This window comes from Elephas maximus, chromosome 20 (assembly GCF_024166365.1).
Source record: "Elephas maximus indicus isolate mEleMax1 chromosome 20, mEleMax1 primary haplotype, whole genome shotgun sequence".
NCBI lineage: Eukaryota > Metazoa > Chordata > Mammalia > Proboscidea > Elephantidae > Elephas > Elephas maximus.
The window spans coordinates 34,077,962-34,099,345 of NC_064838.1; the positions used below are offsets into that span (position 1 = coordinate 34,077,962).

The 21,384-nt window shown below is 46.4% G+C and overlaps 1 protein-coding gene across 4 annotated transcripts in view; it reads right to left on the minus strand.

Annotated features, from left to right (window-relative positions):
• SRGAP3 (SLIT-ROBO Rho GTPase activating protein 3) overlaps nucleotides 1-21,384 on the minus strand; it is a 333,060-nt gene that overhangs the window by 144,714 nt on the left and 166,962 nt on the right. For all 4 annotated transcript variants that reach the window (XM_049863437.1, XM_049863436.1, XM_049863435.1 and 1 more), the window contains exon 3: nucleotides 4,290-4,452. In XM_049863437.1, coding sequence (XP_049719394.1) covers nucleotides 4,290-4,452 — 163 coding nt within the window. The remainder of the gene's footprint in view (nucleotides 1-4,289; nucleotides 4,453-21,384) is intronic.

Here is a 21,384-nt window from a genome sequence, read left to right on the forward strand (position 1 = left end):
CTGGAGAGCAGGTAAGCTCCCTTTTTCCCAAAGTCAGTTGAGCTTGGGTTCTATAACTTGTGACCCTAAGATTCCTGATCACTACAGATGGCCTCCAATATCGTGTTCGATTCTGTGTTGTTATGGCTGACCCTCATCTCACACTTAAAGTAAGGTCCACCTGCATACATAAGCCCGTTTGTCCAAATGAATTCTAAAATGGTTTCTGGAATTTGAAGCGCTGCCCGCAGTCATAATAACAGACTTCACTGCAAAAGGGAAAATGGAGAACCACGAAAAGGTATGCAAACAGCATCTAGTATCAGTGATAGGACTGAGAACCTGGTAGGTAGGGCAGCTGCCCCAGGCTCAAGCCAAAAGACCAGCACAGAAAGGGCCCCCTCGCCTTTCCCCTGGAAGCCACCCCCTTTCTGCAGACCCATTGCCAGAGTGGCTGAGGGGGGTGGTCAAGGAAGACCAACCCTAAGCCCTAGGACTCTAGATTAGGCATGAGGAGGGGTCCCATTCTTAGGGATCACTAGTGAGTGAGCCACCATTTAATGAGTACCTACTCAATGCCAGGCTTGTTCTGGTCACTTGACCTACCCTATTCCTCAAAGCAGCCCCTCAAAGTAGGCATTCTTATTCTCTCCATTTCCCAGATGAGAAAACTGAGGCTCAGAGAGACTTGCCCACGCTCACACAGTTAGTGAGAGGCAGTTCTGAGACTGATTCCAGAAGCCCAGCCACGCTGCCTCCTACTAGCAATGACAGTGGGCTGAAAGTCACCAAGTCGGGGTTCTCCTTGCAGTGTGAAGGCTCTACTTCTTCCTCTGTAAAATGGGGTGAGTGATGCTCTCGTCCCCCATTCTGACCAGAAACCAGCTGCCATAAGGGAAAAGGACAGTTGCTGTGAGGTCTGCAGGAACTATTCTACCTAAGGAGTCCAAGCCTTGCTTCTGAGATTATATATAACTGATTTAACACAAAGGGGCCAAGCTGGGCTAAATGGGCCAGTCAGGCCCAGGCCCCTGCCCGTCTCCTGGCCCATGGGGATTGGGTCGTTTCCTTTGTTCCAGGCATGGTAACAAGGCAGCCAGGAGCTCAGCTGTAGACATTTTTTCATTATTTTCTACCCTGTTAACCTCCATCACAAGGCAGGCTGCTGTCAGCCTAAATGAGAACTGAAAAGATTTATCTCACTTGTCCCAGGGCTCAGCTCAGGAAACAGACCCTTCATTTCCTAAAGGCCCTGCTGACTCTTTCTCTGTGAGTCACTCCCACCCAGGAAAAAAGATGTGACAGCAGCGGCAGGTGGGCGGTCATGACGGGATCAATAGTCCAAATTTGCAGACGTCTAAATCACTTCAATTGGGCTCTGGAAAGCACTGTGGGATTTTCCTTTTTTTTTCTGCAGTGTATTTACCTCCCTAAAGGAGTCTTGGTGGCACAGTGGCTAAAGCACACAGCTGCTAACCAAAGAGTTGGCAGTTCAAACCCACCAGCTGCTCCGAGGGAGAAAGTTGTGGCAATCTGCTTCCACAAAGATTACAGCCTTTGAAACCCTATGGGGCAGTTCCACCCTGTCATAGGGTCACTATGAGTCGTAATTAACTTGATGGCAGCAGGTTTCAGGCTTTCGTTACCTTCCTAATTATGTTTGCTAATGTAAATATTAAACTTAATAAGCACAGCCTCAGAAGGAGACCAGAAGCATATTGTATAGCAGGAGGAAAAGAGACTAGGATGGCAATTTTGCTATGTGAGTAATCCTCAGAGTGGAGAGTCCAAATCCAGACAATGGAGAGATTATATTTAGATTGACTTTTCCTCTCACTTGTGCTTCTGGGAATCCCAGGTCACCAAATCCCTAAAACCGGCACCTACCAAAAAGAGATGAGCTAGATTATTTTAGCAGTAATAAAACCGAAACCAAACCCATTGCCGTTGAGTTGATTCCAACTCGTAGCAACCCTACAGGACAGGGTAGAACTGCCCCCCAGGGCTTCCAAGGCTGTAATCTTTACAGAAGCAGCTGCCACATCTTTCTCCCATGGAGCAGCTGGTGGGTTCAAACTACCAACCTTTTGGTTAGCTGCCGAGTGCTTAACCACTGTGCCACCAGGGCTCGTTTTTAGTAATAATGGCCCCTTATAAGCCCACTGCATTGAGTCAATTCCAACTTATAGCGACTCACGGGGTTTCCAAGGCTGTAAACCTTTATAGAAGCAGACTGCCATATCTTTCTCCCACAGAGCTGCTGGTGGTTTCAAACTACTCACCTTTCAGTTAGCAGTCGAGAGCTTTAACCAATAACCTCTTATATTTGTATGATAATAGCATTCACTAAATGCTTACTAAATGTCAGGTGCTGCTCTCCAGGCCTTACAACAGCCCTGGGGGTATCTCTTCCCATTTCCCAAATGAGGACACTGAGGCATAGAAAATTTAAGTAACAAACTCAAAGACACGTAGTTAATAAATAATTGAACCAGGATTTTAAGAATTCTGGACCCGGAGACTCCACCCAAACCACTTTGCAATGATGTCTCTCTCCTTCACATGCACCATTTCATTTAACCCTCAAGCTGCCCCTGGGAAGTAGTTGGGCTTAACCCCATTTTATAGACAAAGAATGTGAGGTTCACAGAGGCTTGGTGACTTGCCCATTTTACAGACAAGGGAACCGAGGTTCACAGAAGTTCAGTTCTGCAAACATTTAGGCAAACCCTTCAGAAAGCAACTGGGCACACTATCAAAAGCCTTAAAAATGAGCATATCTTTTGGCCCATATTATATAAATAAGAATCTATGTATTGGCCCCAGGTTGTTTACTTCTTCATAGCAAGCTGAGGACTGATAGCCCAAAAAGCCCACTGGTTTCCAAACTCTAATTCTTACACATGCAATTATTTTTAAAATGGCCCCAATAAGCAGATTTTTAGCCACTTAGAGCATCTCTGCTTTACCTATCCCAATAAACTGCACCCAACACCTGCTAGCCCTAGAAAGATAAAACCTTGTAGGTATAAAGAACCCCAGCTGTGTCTGTCCTTCAGCACTCTCTGACCCAGAGACTCCCCACCTTGCTGCAGAAGTACATTGTCTCAGTATAAGTAATCCTTCCCCCTTTTTTCTCCTCTCCTCCAGGGCTTCTTTGCCCCTTCTGGTGGTTCCCTGAGGCACCGGCCCCTGGAGGCCCTCTGGCTGTGGGGGACCACTCTCTACATGCAGCTGTCAGTGCATCGGCCCCAATAAATAACTTGGCGTGCAACACTGCTACTTCATGTTCTATCTTCTTCCTTGATCATCGCCAAACTCCCTCAAAGTCACTACAACCCTAAAATTCCTGTTGCGGAGACCAGTCCTAAGAGAATAACAGTGGTTGTGACAAAGGCGTCTTATACAAAGAAGCTCACAGCAGCATTTATTTATAAGAGTAAAACAATAGAAATAACCTAAGTGCTCAACAGTAAGAGATTGGTTAAATGAGGGCACATCAATATAATGAAATAAAAGAGACCTGGTGCCATAACAGTTAAGCACTAGGCTGCTCATCAAAAGGTTGGTGTTTCTAACCCATCCAGTGTTTTCATGGAAGAAATACCTGGCGATCTTCTCCAATAAAGATTATTACAACCTTGAAAACCCTATGGGCCAGTTCTACTCTCTCACGTGGAGCTACTATGAGCCAAAATCGACTCAACGGCAACCAACAACAACAATATATAATGAAATACTACGTCATTATTAAAAATGTTATAAAGATATATTTATTGATGTGGCAAAATTTTATAATAGATTGCTAGAAGACATAAGCAGATAGTAAAATCATAAGCACACTATAATCTTATTTGGGAAAATGTATAAATATAAGCATCCATAGAAAATATATTTGTATATGTACATGTGAAAAAATGTCTAGCACACCAAAGTGATTATTTCTGAGTGGAAACATTTCAGGCTATTTTAATTTTCTGTGTGTGTACTCATCTCTGTTTTTCCAGATTTCCTACAATGGACATGTATTACTTACCTAATGACGCAAAGGTTTTTATTTTTGTGATGGTTGTTGCTGAAGTGGCTGAGATCACATAGCCTTTAAAAGGAATATTCAGAGTTCAGGCTCAGGATCTCGGGTGCCAAGTCCAGTGCTCAGCCCCTTGTACCCTTCAACACACCTGCCACAGACACTCACCCTGCCCTCCTGGACCCATCTCCCCAAACCACATCCTCCCCTGGCTAGCACAGTATTGCCGTGGCCAGCCTGGAATAAAGACCAGGGCAGGTGGGGCAGCCCGCTTGCCCACCTTTTTGAAGAGCCTGATGACATCCTCGCTGATCTGAGAAAGGCGGACGATGACATTGTTCATGAAGATGTCATTGAGGGTAGCATGGTCTCGGCTCTCCCGCCTGGTCTGATGCAGGACCAGATACCAGCAGTTCACGGGCGAGAGAAGGTACTGATCCTTCCTGTGGAAACCAAAGCAGCTCTGGTTGGCTTCATATGTACTGTCATCTACAAGGTTTTTACACTGTTGCCCACCTTAGCTCTTTGACACTTGCAGCCTCCCCTCAAGGCTGGTTTTACTACGATACATTTTAAGGCTGAGGAAATGGAAGCCACAAGAGGTGAAGTGATTCTCCCAAGGTCATGAAGCTAGCAGAGCTGGGCCTAAACTCAGTCTTTGATGATAAATCCTATCCCATTCTATTCTTCCATTGAATTTAGCATTTGCTACACACACTTCTCCCTTCTGAGAGAAAGCTGCCTTCCTTGGGGCTAAGAAACACTAGACCAATTGTGTTTGAAATATTTGTATGATTTCTAGAATTATGCAGTGGAAAGAACAGAAAGTGGACACCTTTTTTCTTCTTTCCTGCCTCCCCCAGGCCCTCAGACTCTTAAACCCTTTGCTCTTCCCCAGGTATCACCTTCTGTCTCTTGGCTTCCTAGAAACTAGCTTACACATGGCTTTGCCCCTTGATGAAGCTAGGGGAGAGGGACAGGGGGTCTGTGTTTAGGAAGAGGGGTTAAGGAAAGCTACTTTGAGTAAAATAATCTGAGAAGCTGGACTGCATGAAGAAGAACAGTGCATCAGGATTGGAGGAAGACTTATTAACAACCTTTGATATGCAGATGACACAACCTTGTTAGGTGAAAGTGAAGAGGACATGAAGCACTTACTGATGATGATCAAAGACTACAGCCTTCAGTGTGGATTACACCTCAACGTAAAGAAAACAAAAATCCTCACAACTGGACCAATAAGCAACATCATGATAAATGGACAAAAGACTCAAGTTGTCAAGGATTTCATTTTACTTGGATCCACAATCAACACCCATGGAAGCAGCAGTCAAGAAATCAAACGACATATTGCATTGGGCAAATCTGCTGCAAAAGGCCTCTTTAAAGTGTTAAAAAAAAAAAAAAATGCCACTTTGAGAACTAAGGTGAGCCTGACTCAAGCCATGGTATTTTCGATCACCTCATAGGTATGCAAAAGCTAGACAATGAATAAGGAAGGCTGAGGAAAAAGTGATGCCTTTGAATTATGGTGTTGGTGAAGAATATTGAATATGCCATGGACTGCCAGAAGAACAAACAAATCTGTCTTGGAGGAAGTACAGCCAGAATGCTCCTTGAAAGCAAGGATGGCGAGACTTCATCGCACGTACTTTGGACATGTCACCAGGAGGGACCAGTCCCTGGAGAAGGACATCATGCTTGGTAAAGCAGAGGGTCAGCAAAAGAGAGGAAGATGCTCAGCAAGATGGACCAACACAGTGGCTGTAACAATGGGTTCAAGCATAACAACAATTGTGAGGATGATGCAGGAGCAGGCAGTGTTTTATTCTGTTGTACATGGGGTCACTATGAGTCACAACCGACTCAACAGCACCTAACAACAACACTTTGAGTAAGGCACATCCAAGACAAACCTTTGTCCTACTATGACTGATAGATTCTTAGCATATACTGAGTATTATCACAAAACAGTGGTTCTCAAAGTGGGATCCCCAGACCAGGAGCATCAGCATCACCTGGGAACTTGTTAGACATGCAGATTCTCAAGTCTCACCCCAGACCTGCCGAGTCAGGAGACCTAGGGCTGGGCCCAGCCATTTGGGTTCGGCCGAGCCCCCTGGTGATTCTGATGTTCTCAGATCTGAGAACCACAGATCTATCCCATTGTTTCTCAAAGCTTAGGATACTAATGAAACAGAAGGGTATCTGTCTTACCTACACTTTACCAAAGATCCCTCTGTTAGGGTGCACATACACTATTCTCTAGGAAGGAAGAAGGGAGGGCAATTAGAAACCGAAACCAAAAGTCAAACCAAGAATCCCATCTTGCCACATGGATTATCTGTCGTGCAGTTCTTGCCTTCTGCCCCTGAGTCTCTCCCTTACTCCACTTTCCAGTGCAGGCAGGAGGGGTTGGAAAGGCCGGATGTGAGGGAGAGGCCTATGCACCAGCTGAGAGTGGCCAGCTCTAAGGGTCCTACCAGGCCTGACTTGCTCTACCCCTGCCCTTGAGCCTGGGCCACTTCCCAGAACTGGCCATGGTTCTGCTCTCAGGAAATGCAGCCTCCCTCTATCTGCGTATTTACCAGTCACCAGTTACCATGGGGAACCCCTGGTGGTGAAGTGGTTAAGAGCTATGGCTGCTAACCAAAACGCTGGCAGTTTAAATCTACCAGGCATTCCTTGGAAACCATATGAGGCAGTTCTACTCTGTCTTATAGGGTCGCCATGAGTCAGAAACAACTCGATGGCAATAGGTTTTATGGGTTTTAGTTGCCATGGAGTAGATTCTGACTCGTGGTGACCCCATGTGTGTCAGAGTACAACTGTGTTCCATAGGGTTTTCAATGACTGATTTTTCAGAAGTAGATCACCAGGCCTTTCTTCTGAGGTGCCTCTGGGTAGACTCGAGTCTCCAACGTTCTGGACAGCAGCCGAGCACTTTAACCGTTTGCCCACCCAGGGGCTCCATCAGTGTGTTTAGGGAAGAGAACTCTGCTGACTCTTGCCATGACTACTCGCCCGCCCCAAAGGCACGTGGGGGTGCCAGATAGTACAGCCCTGAGGGCCCCTGGGCTACCACACCCACCTCCCAACTCCCTGGGTTTGGGAAGGATAGGTGAAGAGAGGTCACTTAACAGAGAAATTTTTCTTTCTTTCACCAAATGGGCTGAAAATCTGTCAAGGTGGGAAGAATTTGGGAGAAGGGAATTTGGTTTAGATAGAAGACAGATATGTTGGGAACTGTCTGGGGAAAGGAGAGGAAGGCAAAGCACATGAGACATGCTGCTATAGGAGAAATGAACAGAATTCTTCTTTGCTTATAGCCTAGAAAGAGCCAGAACACGACATTCAGCCACCCAGCCAGAAATCACTCACCGTTTACTTATGTCAGGTCTCTGTTAGGCTCAAGCACAGAAAGGTGACCTTGACATAGACCCTGCCTTGGAGGTATGCACAGTCGAATGTTGAGTCAGAAGAAAAGAATTAACAGTGGAAGGCAATAAAGCATGATAATAGAGTCACACATGGAGCATCAATTCTGCCTGAGAAGTTGGAGAAAGCGCTGCTCTCCCGCCGTGCTCTCTATGTACCAGTCACAGTTCCTTCTGCTTATGTGCCAAGTTCTTTCCACCTGGGACCTTCATGCATGCTGTTCCCTCCACCTGGAATGCGTTAGCCCCTGCTCTTCTCTTGACTGTCTCCTTCTCTTCCTCTAGATCTCAGCTTCAATCATAACTCCTGATATGGATTGACTTCTGTCTCCCAAAAAGACATGTTGAAGCCCTAACCCCAGCACCTGTGAGTGTAACCTCATTGGGAAATAGGGTCTTTGAAGCTGCTATTAGTTAACATGAGGTCATAACGGAGTAGGGTAGCTCCTAATCCACTATGACCAGTGTCTTTATAAGAAGAGATGAAGACACACAGAAACAGGGAAGATGCCCATGTGAAGACAGAGGCAGAGACTGGAGTAATACATCTACAAGTCAAGCAATGCCAAGGATTGCTAGGAACCACCAGAAGCTACGAAGAGGCAAGGAAGGATCTTACCCTAGAGCCTTCAAAGAGAGAGCATGGCTCTGCTAACACCTTGATTTTGGACTTCCAGCCTCCAGAGCTGGGAGAGAATAAATTTCTGTTGTTTTAAGCCACCCGGTCTGCGGTACTTTGTCAGGGCAGCCGTAGGAGACTAAGACATATCTCTAGAGAGGACTCCTCTGACTATATGCTAAGGTGGGGACTCTCAAAGTGTGGTTCCTGGGTCAGCTGCATCAGCATCACTTGGGAACATGTTGGAAATGCAAGTTCTTAGGGCCACCCCAGACTTACTGAACATGAAACTCTGGGGGAGAGGCCCAGCATCTTTGTTTTAACCAGCCCTCTAGGGGGTTCTGATGCACACTCAGGACTGACAGCCTCTGCCTTTGGAGTTTCCATTCTCCACCCCTACCCTCCCTTACCTGACTGTAAGACCTTTGAGAACAGGGACTGTTCCTGTTTTATTCACCACATCCAGTGCCCAGCAACTTGCCTAACACACAGTAAATACTATGGAAAAGAGACCTATGAGAGGAAGTCATATTTGCGCTGGGTCTTGAAGGATGGAGTTTTCCAAATGGAGAGAAGGGCAGAGAAAGAATGGAATTGTAGGCAGAGGGAATTGTGGGTATAAAATAGGGAAGTAGCTCAGTAGAGATGTAACTCAGAGTGTGGTAAGGGAGGACGTGAGGCTGGGGAGATAAGTTAAGAGCTCGATTGTGGTGGGTATTGATTGCAAAGCTAAGGAGTCTGGACTTTATCCTCTAGGCCACATGGTGCTCAATCTGAGTAGGACTTTAGAATCACTTGGGGAGCTTTTAAAAACACCAAGACCCAGGCCACATCTAAGATCAATTAACTGATACTTTTTAAAACGCTCTATAGAAGATTCTAAAAAATCTTATTGTGCCTAGGTCACCATGAGTCGGGGGTCAACTCAATGGTAGCTAACAACAACAATAAAAGATTCAAATGCGCAGCCAGGCTTGAGAACCCTTGCTGTAGGCAGTGGGTCATCAAGAAAGTCATTAAGCAGAAGTATGAGTTAACCAGGAGCCCTGGTATCGCAGTGGTTAAGCCCTCAGCTGCGAAACAAAAGATCAGCAGTTTGAGCCCACCAGCCACTCCACAAGAGAAAGATGTGGCAGTCTGCTTCCATAAAGATTTACAGCCTCGGAAACCCTACGGGGCAGTTCTACTCTGTCCTATAGGGTCGCTGTGAGCCAGAAGTGACTTAACGGCAATGGGTCTGGTTTTCTTGTTTTATGAGCTAATGGATGCATGGTTTAGAAAGATCATAGGAGGCAACTTGGAGGATGGGCAGACGGATGGGCGGATGGATGAATGGATGTAGGTATCGTGCTGGAGGCAGGAGGTAATCTTAGTCCCAGAGAGGAGGGACAGTGAGGGCCGGGTGATGGCAGTGTGGCCAAAGAAAACTGGACTTGAGAGACTCAACGTGAGACCAGATAATCTTAGAGACTGCTGGAAATAGAGGGGACAGGGAGGTGGGTTGGATGGTGATTCTGAGGTCTGGACCTCAGGCGACTGAGTAAATGCTGATGACATGAACTGAGATAAGAACTGCAAGGGTAGGTTTAGGCAGAAAATACTTCATTTATCCCATTTTTCACAGCTCACTAGGTGATGATGGAAATGGAAAGATTAAAGGAGAGATGAGAAAATTGAGCTGTTACCTAAATTACTTCAGGGGCTTAGCTCAGCCTGGGATAAACCAAGTTGAATGGCATCAGGGAATTAAATGTGCAAAATTCATGGAAGTCAGAGCAACAAGGTGAGTTTCAGAGGGAAGAAAAAAGACAAGTGATCTTGAAAAGGTGCAGAGGCACTGGGACAGCTTGGGGACCATTAATTAGGTCACCTGGCCAGAGAGATACCATCAGAGGAAGAACAGAGAGGACAGCTTTTCTTATCAGAAACAGGACCAGGAGGCAGTGCCGCCTAAGGCAGGCAGAACAAGGAGCAGGAGGAGGAGGAAGTTACCCAAAGCAGACAAGGGCTTGTCAAGTTGAAGTGTGCAGCCTCTGGGAAGCTTGACTACTTTCACTCATTCATTGTCTGTCTTGGTATGTGCATACTAGGTGCTGTGATGCCACAGAGACCAGGGCAGGCAAGGCCCTGCTCCCACAAGCCTTCCCTTGAGCCAGGGAGACACACAAGGAATGAGAAAACCATGATACAGCCTCATAAATGTAGTGATGGACAGGCAGGAGGCTACGGAGCAAAGGAGGGGCACTCACGCAGGTTTAAAGATGGGGTGGTCATGGATGGCTTCCTGGAGGAGGTGCTTTCTAGGCTAAGAACTAAACGCTGGAATGGAGTTTGATGGGGAAGAGGTTTCTAGATAGCGATATATGATGAACAAAGGCCCAGAGACTGGCAGGAGAGAGCATGTTGGTGGGCTGAACATGGCTGGGGTGAGCACGGTGTTCCAGGGTGGGAACGGGAAATGAGGTTGGAGAATTAGGTGGTGGCCAGATTGCAAAGGGCCTGTAAGTCCCATTAAAGAGTTTGGGCTTAGTCCTGAGGTCAGTGGGAGCCACTGAAGGGTTCAGAGCAGGGGAGTGAAGGGAGAAAGTTGCATTTTCAGACTCTCACTCCAGCTAAAGTGCAGAGAGCGGGCTCGAGAGAGTCAAGAGAGATGTTGAGGGATTCCAGAAATACTCAGGTGGTAAATTGACTGATCTTGGAGATTGACTGGATGGGGGCTGGGACTGGAGGTTGGGAGTAAAAGATGTCCAGGACAACTCCCAGGTTTTCTGGTTTGGGCCCCTAGGAGAGTAGAAGTGGCATTTATTAAGATAAGGAGAAGCAACCCTGGGGAGAGATGGGGAGGGAAAACATTGAGTTGAATTTGAACATGACAAGTCTGAAGGGCTTAGAGAACATCCAGATGGAGCTATCTGGGCTAGAGAGACAAATGCGAAAGCCGGCAGGAAGTGCTTGGAAGATATGTGAAACCGTGGACTGATATGAACGCTCTACAAATGTGCGTGACCACAATGCAGTAAGAGGCAAATCCCCAGGAGGTCTGGCAAGGCTGTGGCCAGAGGGATGGGGCAGGGCCAGGCCACTGTGGCTCCCTCCCTGGCCAGTCACCCGGAAAAGGGCTAGGCCCTATTTGGGATGGCGACGACGTGCCAGCCTGTCCTCGGCAGAGATGATTTCCAGACTGCCATCCAGCCAGTGCCCTTGGTTCTCCAAGAATTGGGATCACCCACACTCACCCACCCCGGCTCTCTTCTGTGGAGCAGCTTATTTGTGAAATAAAAGGTTGGGGTGAACTTGGCTGGATATAACCAGGGTCTGGGTGGAGTTGACCACTCTGTAGAAACCTGGCTTCTGTGGCCTTGACCACATGGCACCAGGCTCTCCCCACATGAAAAAAAAAAAAAGAGGGAAGTGGGTCAGAACCAAGGCCACAGATGCCAGCATGATGAAATAGAGACATCTGGACACAGGGGTGGGCTTTCACCCTGAGTCTGCCGTACCAGCTGTGTGACCTTGTGCAGGTCACTTACCCCTCTGGCCGGCTACTCAAATCACATCATTCAACCTGAGGCTAAACACCAGAAAGCAGCTCTGAGGTTGCTCATTCAGTCGTTCATCCATCCAACAAATTTTTACTGAATATTTCGTATTGGCCAGGCCTCAGGGACATGGTTTTGAGCACACATAGACACAGTTCCTGCCTCCATGGAGCTTCGAGTCTAGTGAAGGAGAGAAACAGATATCTCTCAAGGATTCCCATAAATGTGTGCAAAGTCCCAACTGCAGAAAGAGCTAGAAAGGAGAGAGCATGGTGCCATGAAAGCCCACACAAGGTGACCTGACCTGATTTGGGGGTCACTTAAATGTCCCCGAGGAAGAAGTCATTAGGTTGAGATCTACAGGAAGAGTTGGAGGGGCCAGGTGAAGGGGGTTGGGAGGGTGGGCTGGTGGGAGAGAGTTCCAGGCAGAGGTAATAGAATGGATAGAGGCTCACTGTAGTGGGAAGTTTTGTGCATTTAAGGAAAGGCCAGCAGGAGTGGCTGGAGCCCAGGAAGCAAGGTGTAGGAGGAAGGGTGCAGGGCGACACTAGAGGGGCCTGTGGCAGGAGAGGAGTGGGGAGTGGTCTCTCAGACTCTGGTGAGCGTGTTGAGCTTCATTCCTCTGTCATCTGGATTTCAGTGGGTCTTTAGGAAGGAGCACCCAGGCCCCATATGACAGAGCCGGACACTGGCCTTCCGGGCTATTCAGGCTCTGCCCTTCCGTTTTCAGCAGGATGCTTTTCTCTTTTGAAAATGGAATCACCTGGACTTGGGATCCAGCACTCCATACCAACAGTCACCGTGGCTAGTTCAGCCTCCCTTTTGGAACAGATATCAAAACACACCTGGCCCAGGCACTCCCTCCTCCAAGGCACATTCTGAGTGTTTTTTCTGCTTTTCCAACCTTGCGTTCAAGTGTCCACCCAGCAGGCAGAAGCTGCTGAGCTAAGTCATAATGTTAGAACTTTCACATACATATTTTCTTTTCTTTTCTTACAGCCAGAAAATAGCAATTAAAATTTCTGGTGAGTCACAGCTTTCTTTCTTTGGCTGGGGGAACTGGGTAAGAGGCTCCAAGAAACTGCAGCTAGAGGAGCAAGCTGTCTGCTGGGTTGGGCAGCTGAGGCCTTGCCAAGCTGGTGAGTTAGGAAAATGAAATTAGCAGTGAGCCAGCTTCTCCAGCTTCTCAGCTAGGGGTAGGAAAATTCCGCTTAGCCAACAGAACCCACTTCCAGGCCTGCAGAGCTCCACGTTGCAGATGAACCCAATCCACTGCTCTGGGATCTTGGTCCTTCTAGGAGGGAGGTGAGCTCCTGCAGCAGGCAGTCCCCAAGATGCCCGAGCCCCTGCCTCTTGCTTCTTGCTCCCTTCTAGAATGTTCTCAGGTCTTACATTGGGCTTGCTGAGGCAGCTGCCAGCAAAACTGCCTCTGAAAAAGATTATTCAATTAGGTCCGGAGCTAGAAAGTTGTGGCTAACCTCTTGCTACCTAAGTGTCCCAATCAGGATTTATGATGCACTGTACTTGCCTTGGGAAACCTGGTGGCGTAGTGGTGAAGTGCTACAGCTGCTAACCAAAAGGTCAGCAGTTTGAATTCACCAGCCATTCCTTGGAAACTCTATGGGGCAGTTCTAGTCTGTACTATAGGGCCACCGTGAGTTGGAATCAACTTGATTGCAACGGGTTTGGTTTGGTTGGTTTGGTACTTGTCTTGACACCCTGGTGATGCACTGGTTAAGAACTTGGCTGCCAACCAGGTTGGCAGTTCAAATCCACCAGCTGCTCTTTGGAAACCCTATGCAGCAGTTCTACTTCATCCTACAAGGTTGATATGAGTTGCAATCAACTTGACAGCCATGAATTTTATGGGTACTTGCCTTAGGAGCCTTGGAGGCACAGTGGTTAAAGCACCTGGCTGCTAATCAAAAGGTCAACAGTCCGAATCCACCAGCAGCTCCATGGGGAAAAGATGTGGCAGTCTGCTTCCACAAAGATTTACAGCCTTGGAAACCTTCTGGGGCAGTTTTACTTGTCCTAGGGTCACCATGAATTGGAATATACTTGACAGCAGCGGGTAGGTGGGTACTTGCCTTATAATTACTTATAATTCCTGGGTTTTATAAAGCCAGGTGAGTCCCTGGGTGGTGCAAATGGTCAACACACTGCTAACCGGAAGGCTGGAGGTCTGAGTCCACCCAGAGGCTCCTCAGAAGAATGGTCTGGTGATCTACTTCTGAAAAATCAGTCATTGAAAACCCTACGGAGCATAGTTCTGCTCTGACACGCACGGGGTCGCCATGAGTTGGACATGACTCAACAGCAGCTGGTTTTGCTGGTTTGGCACTTGCCAATAGGATGACCATTAATTCATCAAATATTAACCAAGTGCCCGTTTTGTGCCAGGCAATGATAAGCAAAAGTAGCCACATGGAGATTTCGGGGAGGGGGGGGGCTCACGAAATAATCAGATAATCACATGAACAAATAGAAAATTGCAACTGTGATAAGGGTTGTGAAGGAAAAAGACACAGTGTCATGACCTCATCTGGGGAAGGTGCAGGTGGGCGTTGGTTGATCATGCGTGTCCTTCTTGCCATTAAGATCTTATTTGAGCTACCCCTCCTCATTGAGGCCTCCTCTGAGCCCCAGTAGCACCCAGACTCTCCATCACACCACGTTATTTTATTGTCTTAACAATTTCGTATCCACTAGCCACTCCTTGGAAACCCTATGGGGCAATTCTACTCCGTTGTTGTTTTTAACAGCACTTCCAACCCTGGTATTTGTCTTTTTCCTTTATTGTTTGTTTCTAGTCTGTGTCCTCCTCTCCAGTTTATGTCTATCCTGAACAGTGTTCAGCACTGTTTGTCTAGGGCCAGACACTGCTGGCTACACAGTCGGCCCTCAGGAAATACTTTTTGAATAAGTGAAAGGTGCCCCCTGACAGGGAGCAGAAAGGGTAGGATGAAACATGCCACAGGAATAAGGAAGAGCAATCCTAGCAGTAAGTGTACTTGGGGCGCCTTCTAGAACTGGGAGAACATGAGTGTGGTCAGAGGGCAGAGGCGGAGGGATGATGGGTGGAGTCAAGGCTGGAGAGGTAGTACAAGCTGGGTCTGTAGGACCTTGTAGGACAAAACGAGCCTTTGGGGTACTACCCAGGTGGATCAGGAGGCTTGAGAAGGGTGTATGTGCTCACTCAGGCATCTTTCTCCTGGCCCCTAGAGGACCAAATGGACCTCCTACAGAGAGGAGGAGGTCTGAACTCGGCTAATATTCAAGGCTGGCCCAATCTTCCTCAGCCTTTCTCTGCTCACAGAAACCTTCTCCAGGCACCGAAGCTGGGGCCAGGGATGGGTTTCTTCATTTATCTATTTCTTGGCCCCCAAGGAATCTGAGGCTGCTATACTGGGAGTTGGAGAACATGGTCCAGGTCCTGGCTCTGCTGCTAATTGGCTGTGTGTTCTTGGGCTTATGGCTCTATCTCTCTGAGGCTTCAGTTTCTCATCAGCCAAACGAGGGGTCAGTGAGGGCCTTTCAAGTCTCTTTGACAACAGCATCCGTATTCTCCAAAATCAAACTGTGTACACATGATCTGGCAAAAGATATTTTTTGCCAATTTATTTATTTGAAAAGTCTAAAAAGCACAAGATGAAAACAATGAGTGGCCTTTATCGATGCATTTACCATGTCTATCCTCCATGGCAGGAAAGTGAAGCCACTGGCATCTGGGGAGGATGGGAGCTCTGCCTAGGTCACACGTATTCCCGCTTCAGCATTTCTGCATGTTCTGGCTTCCCTCCCCTGGAATGCCTGCCTCTACTCCTTCCATGAGGTCCCTGGGTGGCATGAATGGTTTGTGCTCCACTGCTAAGCTAAAGGTTGGTGGTTCAAACACACCTAGCAGCACCATGGGAGAAAGGCCTGGAGATCTGCCTCCTAAAGAAAACTCTATGGCATATAGTTCTACTCGGTAACACGCAGAGGTGCCACCAATTAGAATCAACTCGACAACAATTAATTTAGTTTGGTTTACTCCTTCCGTGCAGCTAAATACCGCTCTTCGAGGTTTACTTCAAACGGCTCTGAGACTCCAAGGATCATCTCAGGCCCATAGAATGTTCTGTCTGTACCACTCACTGATCAGCACCAGTTGCCACTGAGTAAATTCCAACTCATGGTGACTCCATGTGTGTCAGAGCGGAACTGTGCTCCACAGGGCTTTTCTTGTATGTGTGTGGTAAATATATATGTAACAATGGCCATTTTAGCATTCTTTGTCAACGGCTGATTTTTCAGAAGTATATTCCCAGGCCTTTCTTCCGAGGCACCTCTAGGTAGACTTGAACCTCCAGCCTTTCTGTCAGCAGCTGAGTGTGTTAACAATTGGCGCCACCCATTTTGATCTTTTCATGCAGTTACCTCTGGGTGATGTCTTTGAGGTTACTGCTTAACTCAGGTACATTTCACATGCTCGGGGGTTGTTTCATCACCTATTCGATAAGCCCCTTGAAGGCAGGAATGATGTCTTACATTTCTTTGTATCTCCCCAAGCCCCTGGCAGAATCCAATCCATTCATTCTTTCACTCGTCTAATTGTTTTTTTTTTTTGTATCTACTATGCACCAGACAGAGCCCTGGTGGCACAGTGGATAAGAGCTCAGCTACTAACCAAAAGGTAGGCTGTTCAAATCCACCAGCTGCTCCTTGGAAACCCTATGGGGCAGTTCTACACTGTCGTATAGGGTCGCTATGAGTCAGAATCAACTCAATGGCAGTGGGTTTGGTTTTGCTCTTGGTACGTGCCAGGCACTATGCTAGTCACTAAGGACTAGAGAGATGACTGGATGTGATCTGAATAAACTCCAAATCTAGCAGAAGAACTGAGGACAAACCAAGCCATAGTATGGCTATAGGTCAGGACACGTAGTAGAATGTCAGAAATATTCACAGTGGCTTAAGCAAAAATGAGAATATATTGGATCAAAAAAATATAAAAGAATAGGGGATAGTTGGTCTCAGGCATAGCTGGATCCAGGGGTTCAAAGAATGTCCTCAGGACCTGGTCTTACTCTCTGCATCTCTTGTTTTTGCTTTCCCCTCTCTGTGTTTATTTCATTCTCAAGCAGGCTCTCTCCAGATGAAAATATTCTAAATGTTAGCAGTCCCAGTGGAAAGAGAGCTTTGCCCAGAAGTTCCACCAATAGTCCTGGGTTTGCATCTTAGTGAAGGGGCTTGGGTTACACCCAAACCTAAAGCTTTATAGCCAAGATGATGTAATGCTGGTCACAGGCTTACCATTGCTCATGGATGGTTCCCCAGAGGAAAATTTGAATTTTGTTATCAAAAGAAGGGGGAGGAGATGCTGAGCAAACAAGAGCAACAGATGCCTACTATGTTATGCTGGTTGGGGAATGGGGCCCCAGAGGAAGAAGTGAGTGAGTGGTAAATTCTGCCTTAGAGTAGATGAAGAGTCACAAGACCATTTGCACTGGGCCTTGAAGTTCACATAAGAGCTTGCCAGGTGGAAAGGGTGGTGATGGGGCGAAGCCTGTGTGCAAAGGTGTGAAGTTGTCCTGGGGCTGGAAAGAAGCTCTATATGCTGAGGCAGTCTGCCTGAGGCGAGGCAGGGCATGTGTTAGGAAGGGAGGAGCCAGGTCATCAGGGACTCAGAGGTCAAGGCTGAATGAAGCTTGTAAGTGGACCAGTGATGCGATCGCTGGGGCAGGAAGGCCTGCTGGGAAGTGGAACAGCTGACCAGGTGAGAGGGGAAGAGTTTGAACTGGAGCTTTGGCTTGGCGCAACTCTAGTCCATACAGGAGAAGAACCATCTCATGGCAGATGGGTGGGCCTAAGGCTTCAGAGCAGGGGGCTCTTCTTTGTGCCAGCTGAAATCTTCTGACTTAGAAGCCACCTACGGCTGATGCCAGCCCTGGGACAGAGTAATTTCAAAACAGAGGGATTATATTCATTGGTTCACCTGGCTGAAGCACTACTTGTGTGGGGGTGCTATGGAGTCAAAAGACTGGGGCTCAAACACTAGTTCTGCCTCTCACAAGCTAGGTAAACTTGGAAAGTTAGTTAAACCATTTCTTTCCTTAACCGTAAAACAGGGTTGATAATATCTACCTCACAATGTTTCTTCAAGGATTAAAAGAGGTGATTCATGTGACTCAGCATTAAACCCCCTCTCAAAAAAAAAAAAAAAAAACACTGCCATGGGGTCAATTCCGACTCATAGTGATTCTATAGGACAGAATAGAGCTGCCCCATAGGGTTTCCAAGGCTGTAAATCTTTATGGAAGCAGACTGCCACATCTTTCTCCCATGGAGCAGCTGGTGGGTTGGCATATAACAATAACCCGGCATAAAATAATAATAATAATTATTATAATGGGGCCCTGGTGGCACAGTGGTTAAGTGTTTGGCTGCTAACCAAAAGGTCGGCAGTTCAAGTCCACCAGCCGCTCCTTGGAAACCCTATGGGGCAGTTCTACTCTATCCTATAGGGTGGCTATAAGTTGGAATTGGCTCGATGGCAACCAGTTTATTATTATCATTGCCATCAGTGCTTCATAAGGTTGTTGGAAAAATCCAAGGACTGATGTACACAGGTGGCTCATAGGTTTTATGGGTTGAATTATATCCCCTCAAAAGATATGCTGAAGTACTAACCTCTGGTACCGGTTAATGTGACCTTGTTTGGAAACAGGGTCTTTGAAAATGTTACCAGTAACATGAGGCCATGCTGGTGTAAGGTAGGTCCTAATCCAATATGAGTGGTGTTCTTATAAAAGAGGAGAAGAGACACAGAGAGAGACAAAAGGGAAGATAGCCATGTGAAGACAAAGGCAGAAATTTGAAATGATGAATCTACAGGCCAAGGAGTGCCAAGAATCACTGGCCACCACAGAAACTAGGAGAGAGACATGGAACACATTCCTTCCTTCTCAGAGGCCTCAGAAGGAATCAATACAGCCAACACCCTGATTTCAGACTTTGAGCTTCTAGAAATATAAGACAATAAATTTCTGTTTATATAAGCCACCTAATTTGTTACGGAAGTCCTTGGAAACTAAAACAGTAGGTTTCCTACAAATGTTGGTTTTCCTGCCATGACTACCCTTTCCTTCTGCAAACTCTTATGTGTACTTCAAGGCCCAGTGCAAATGTTCCTACAACTCCTCCTCCATCCTGAGGCAGAATTAACTACTCACTCATTCATTCCTCTAGGATGCCATTCCTCACACCTCATCATGGTGGCACATGGGGTGTGGTATCCAGCAGTATCTGTGAGCTCGCCTTTGACTTACTGAATGTATTCTTGGTACCAGAACGAAAATCTCGGCCTCATTAGGCAAAACCTGGACAACCTCAACTTCTCTTCCCCTGCAAGCCCCTTTTGACTTCATCCAACTGGACAGTAGATGCACAGCCTGGTGTGTTTAGCACCAGACAGAGGAATGGGTTCTGATTCAAGGTTCCTCTGGTCAGTTCTGTCACAGGTCAGTAGTGTGATCCTAAGCTAGGACCCACCCTGTCTGGCCTTTAGGTCCCTTGTCTAACAACACCTTCCCTTACTCCTCTTCCCTTATTCCCCAGCTCCCTGCCAAGTATTCTTGGGAGGATTTAAGCAGTTAAAGGATGGGGAGATACTTTGCAAAGTATAAGGTACTATCTAGTCCTTAAAGGTCATTGTTATCCCATTTGCCTAGCAGAATCATATTATGTGTGTGCTTTTAAAATCTCATTTATTAGAACATCTATTCTTCATTTTTAGAATTAACATTTTATATATATATATATATATATATCATAGCAACTCATAGCGACCCTATAGGACAGAGTAGAACTGCCCCATAGAGTTTCCAAGGAGCGCCTGGCAGATTCGAACTGCCAACCTTTTGGTTAGCAGCTGTAGCACTTAACCACTACGCCACCAGGGTTTCCTATGAGTCAGAATCGACTCGACAGTAGTGGGTTTTCTGGTATATATATATATATATATATATATATATATATATGCATACATGTATATCAAGCATATACATGCATCCCAAAACCAAACTCACTGCCACTGAGTCAATTCTTACTCATAGTGACCCTGTAGGACAGAGTAGAACTGCCCCGTAGGATTTCCAAGACCGTAAATCTTTACAGAAGCAGACTGCCACATCTTTCTCCCACAGAGCAACTAGTGGGTTCAAACTGCTAACCTTTTGGTTAACAGCCAAGCACTTCACCACTGCGCCACCAGGGCTCCTCATAACATGCATACATATGCATAAATAAGCCATCATGGTTACTTCTTTGGAGATTGTTGATTATAGTCCCTGAGGATTCCAAGAAACTTGGCGTGGGAACTGGGGAAGGACCAGAAGGAAAATCTGGAAGGAGAAACAGGCAGTTGAGAAAAGGTGATTTGTAGCCATCATATGGATCACCCTTTAGGCCTGGCCTCCTGCCTTATGATCCCTCCCAGGGATGAAAAAGGAAGGCAGAGGGTGGAGAGGGCAGAGATAAAGACATCCACGCTCCAAGAGGAACTGGAAGTGGCCTGGGGGGATCTTTTGCTGTCTTCAGGATTTCTGACAATCCTGCACACCCCCATACTTAATATCTCCCTTTCAGTTGTCTTTTTTTACTTAAATAAATTTATTTACCAAGGACTGCCTCTACGCTAAGTTTAAACAAAAAACAGTATTACTCACAACAAATAGAAGGTAACCGAAAAAATTAATTCAAGGGGAATAAAACATTATTCAGTCCTAGACAGATGTTGATGCCCAAAGTCTGTTCTCCATTTATGGTTAAAAGGAGATTAGAGAGGTGTTAACAACACACTAGTACCAAACTGAGACTTTCTCCTTGAGGCAACTGAATTGGTTGAAGAAAATTGAATAGACAATTCAATATTTAATGATTCATGTGCCATCAGTGATCCCTCCCTCATTTTGAGGAACACTGACCTGGTCTGACCACCCAACATGCTACGGAAATGCTCTGCTAAAATACCTAGCCTTTGTTTACACGCCTCCACTGGTTGGGAACTCATTCCCTCCCAAGGCAGCCCTTTCATTACTGGACAGCTCTGGTTCTTAGAATGTTCTTAAGGTTGAGTTCCACCACCCATCTGTCAGTTTATCATACTGTGGTGGCTTGCGTATTGCTATGACGCTGGAAGTTATGACACTGGTATTTCAAATACCAGCAGGGTCACCCATGGTGGGCAGGTTTCAACAAAGCTTCTAGATAAAAACAGACTAGGAAGAAAGGCCTCGGAATCCACTTCTGAAAATTAACCAGTGAAAACCCTATGGATCACAATACAATACTGTCTGATATAGCACTGGAAGATGAGCCTCCTAGATTAGAAGGTGCTCAAAATACAGTGGCTGCAACAATGGACTCAAGTATACCAATGACTGTAAAGCTGGTGCAGGACCAGGCAGCATTTCAATCTGTTGCACATGGGGTCACCATGAGTCAGAACAAACAACAAAAAAGGTTAGGTTGAAGTCTGCTGCTCTGAAACTGTTCCCACAGTTTGTATATCTGTATATAAACTTTGTATGTTTGAAGAGAGCATTCGGTAGTATCTAGTCTTGTCATTTATTCATTCAAAAATTTTTGATAAAGCTTCTATTATATATCAGGTGGAGAGAGACAGAGAATAGAAATGGCCTGTTGCCTGGAAGGCAAATGACTTGGGGGACATCTACGTCAATTGGCACAACATGTTTCATAAAGACAATATTTTATATCCTCTTTTGGTGAGTA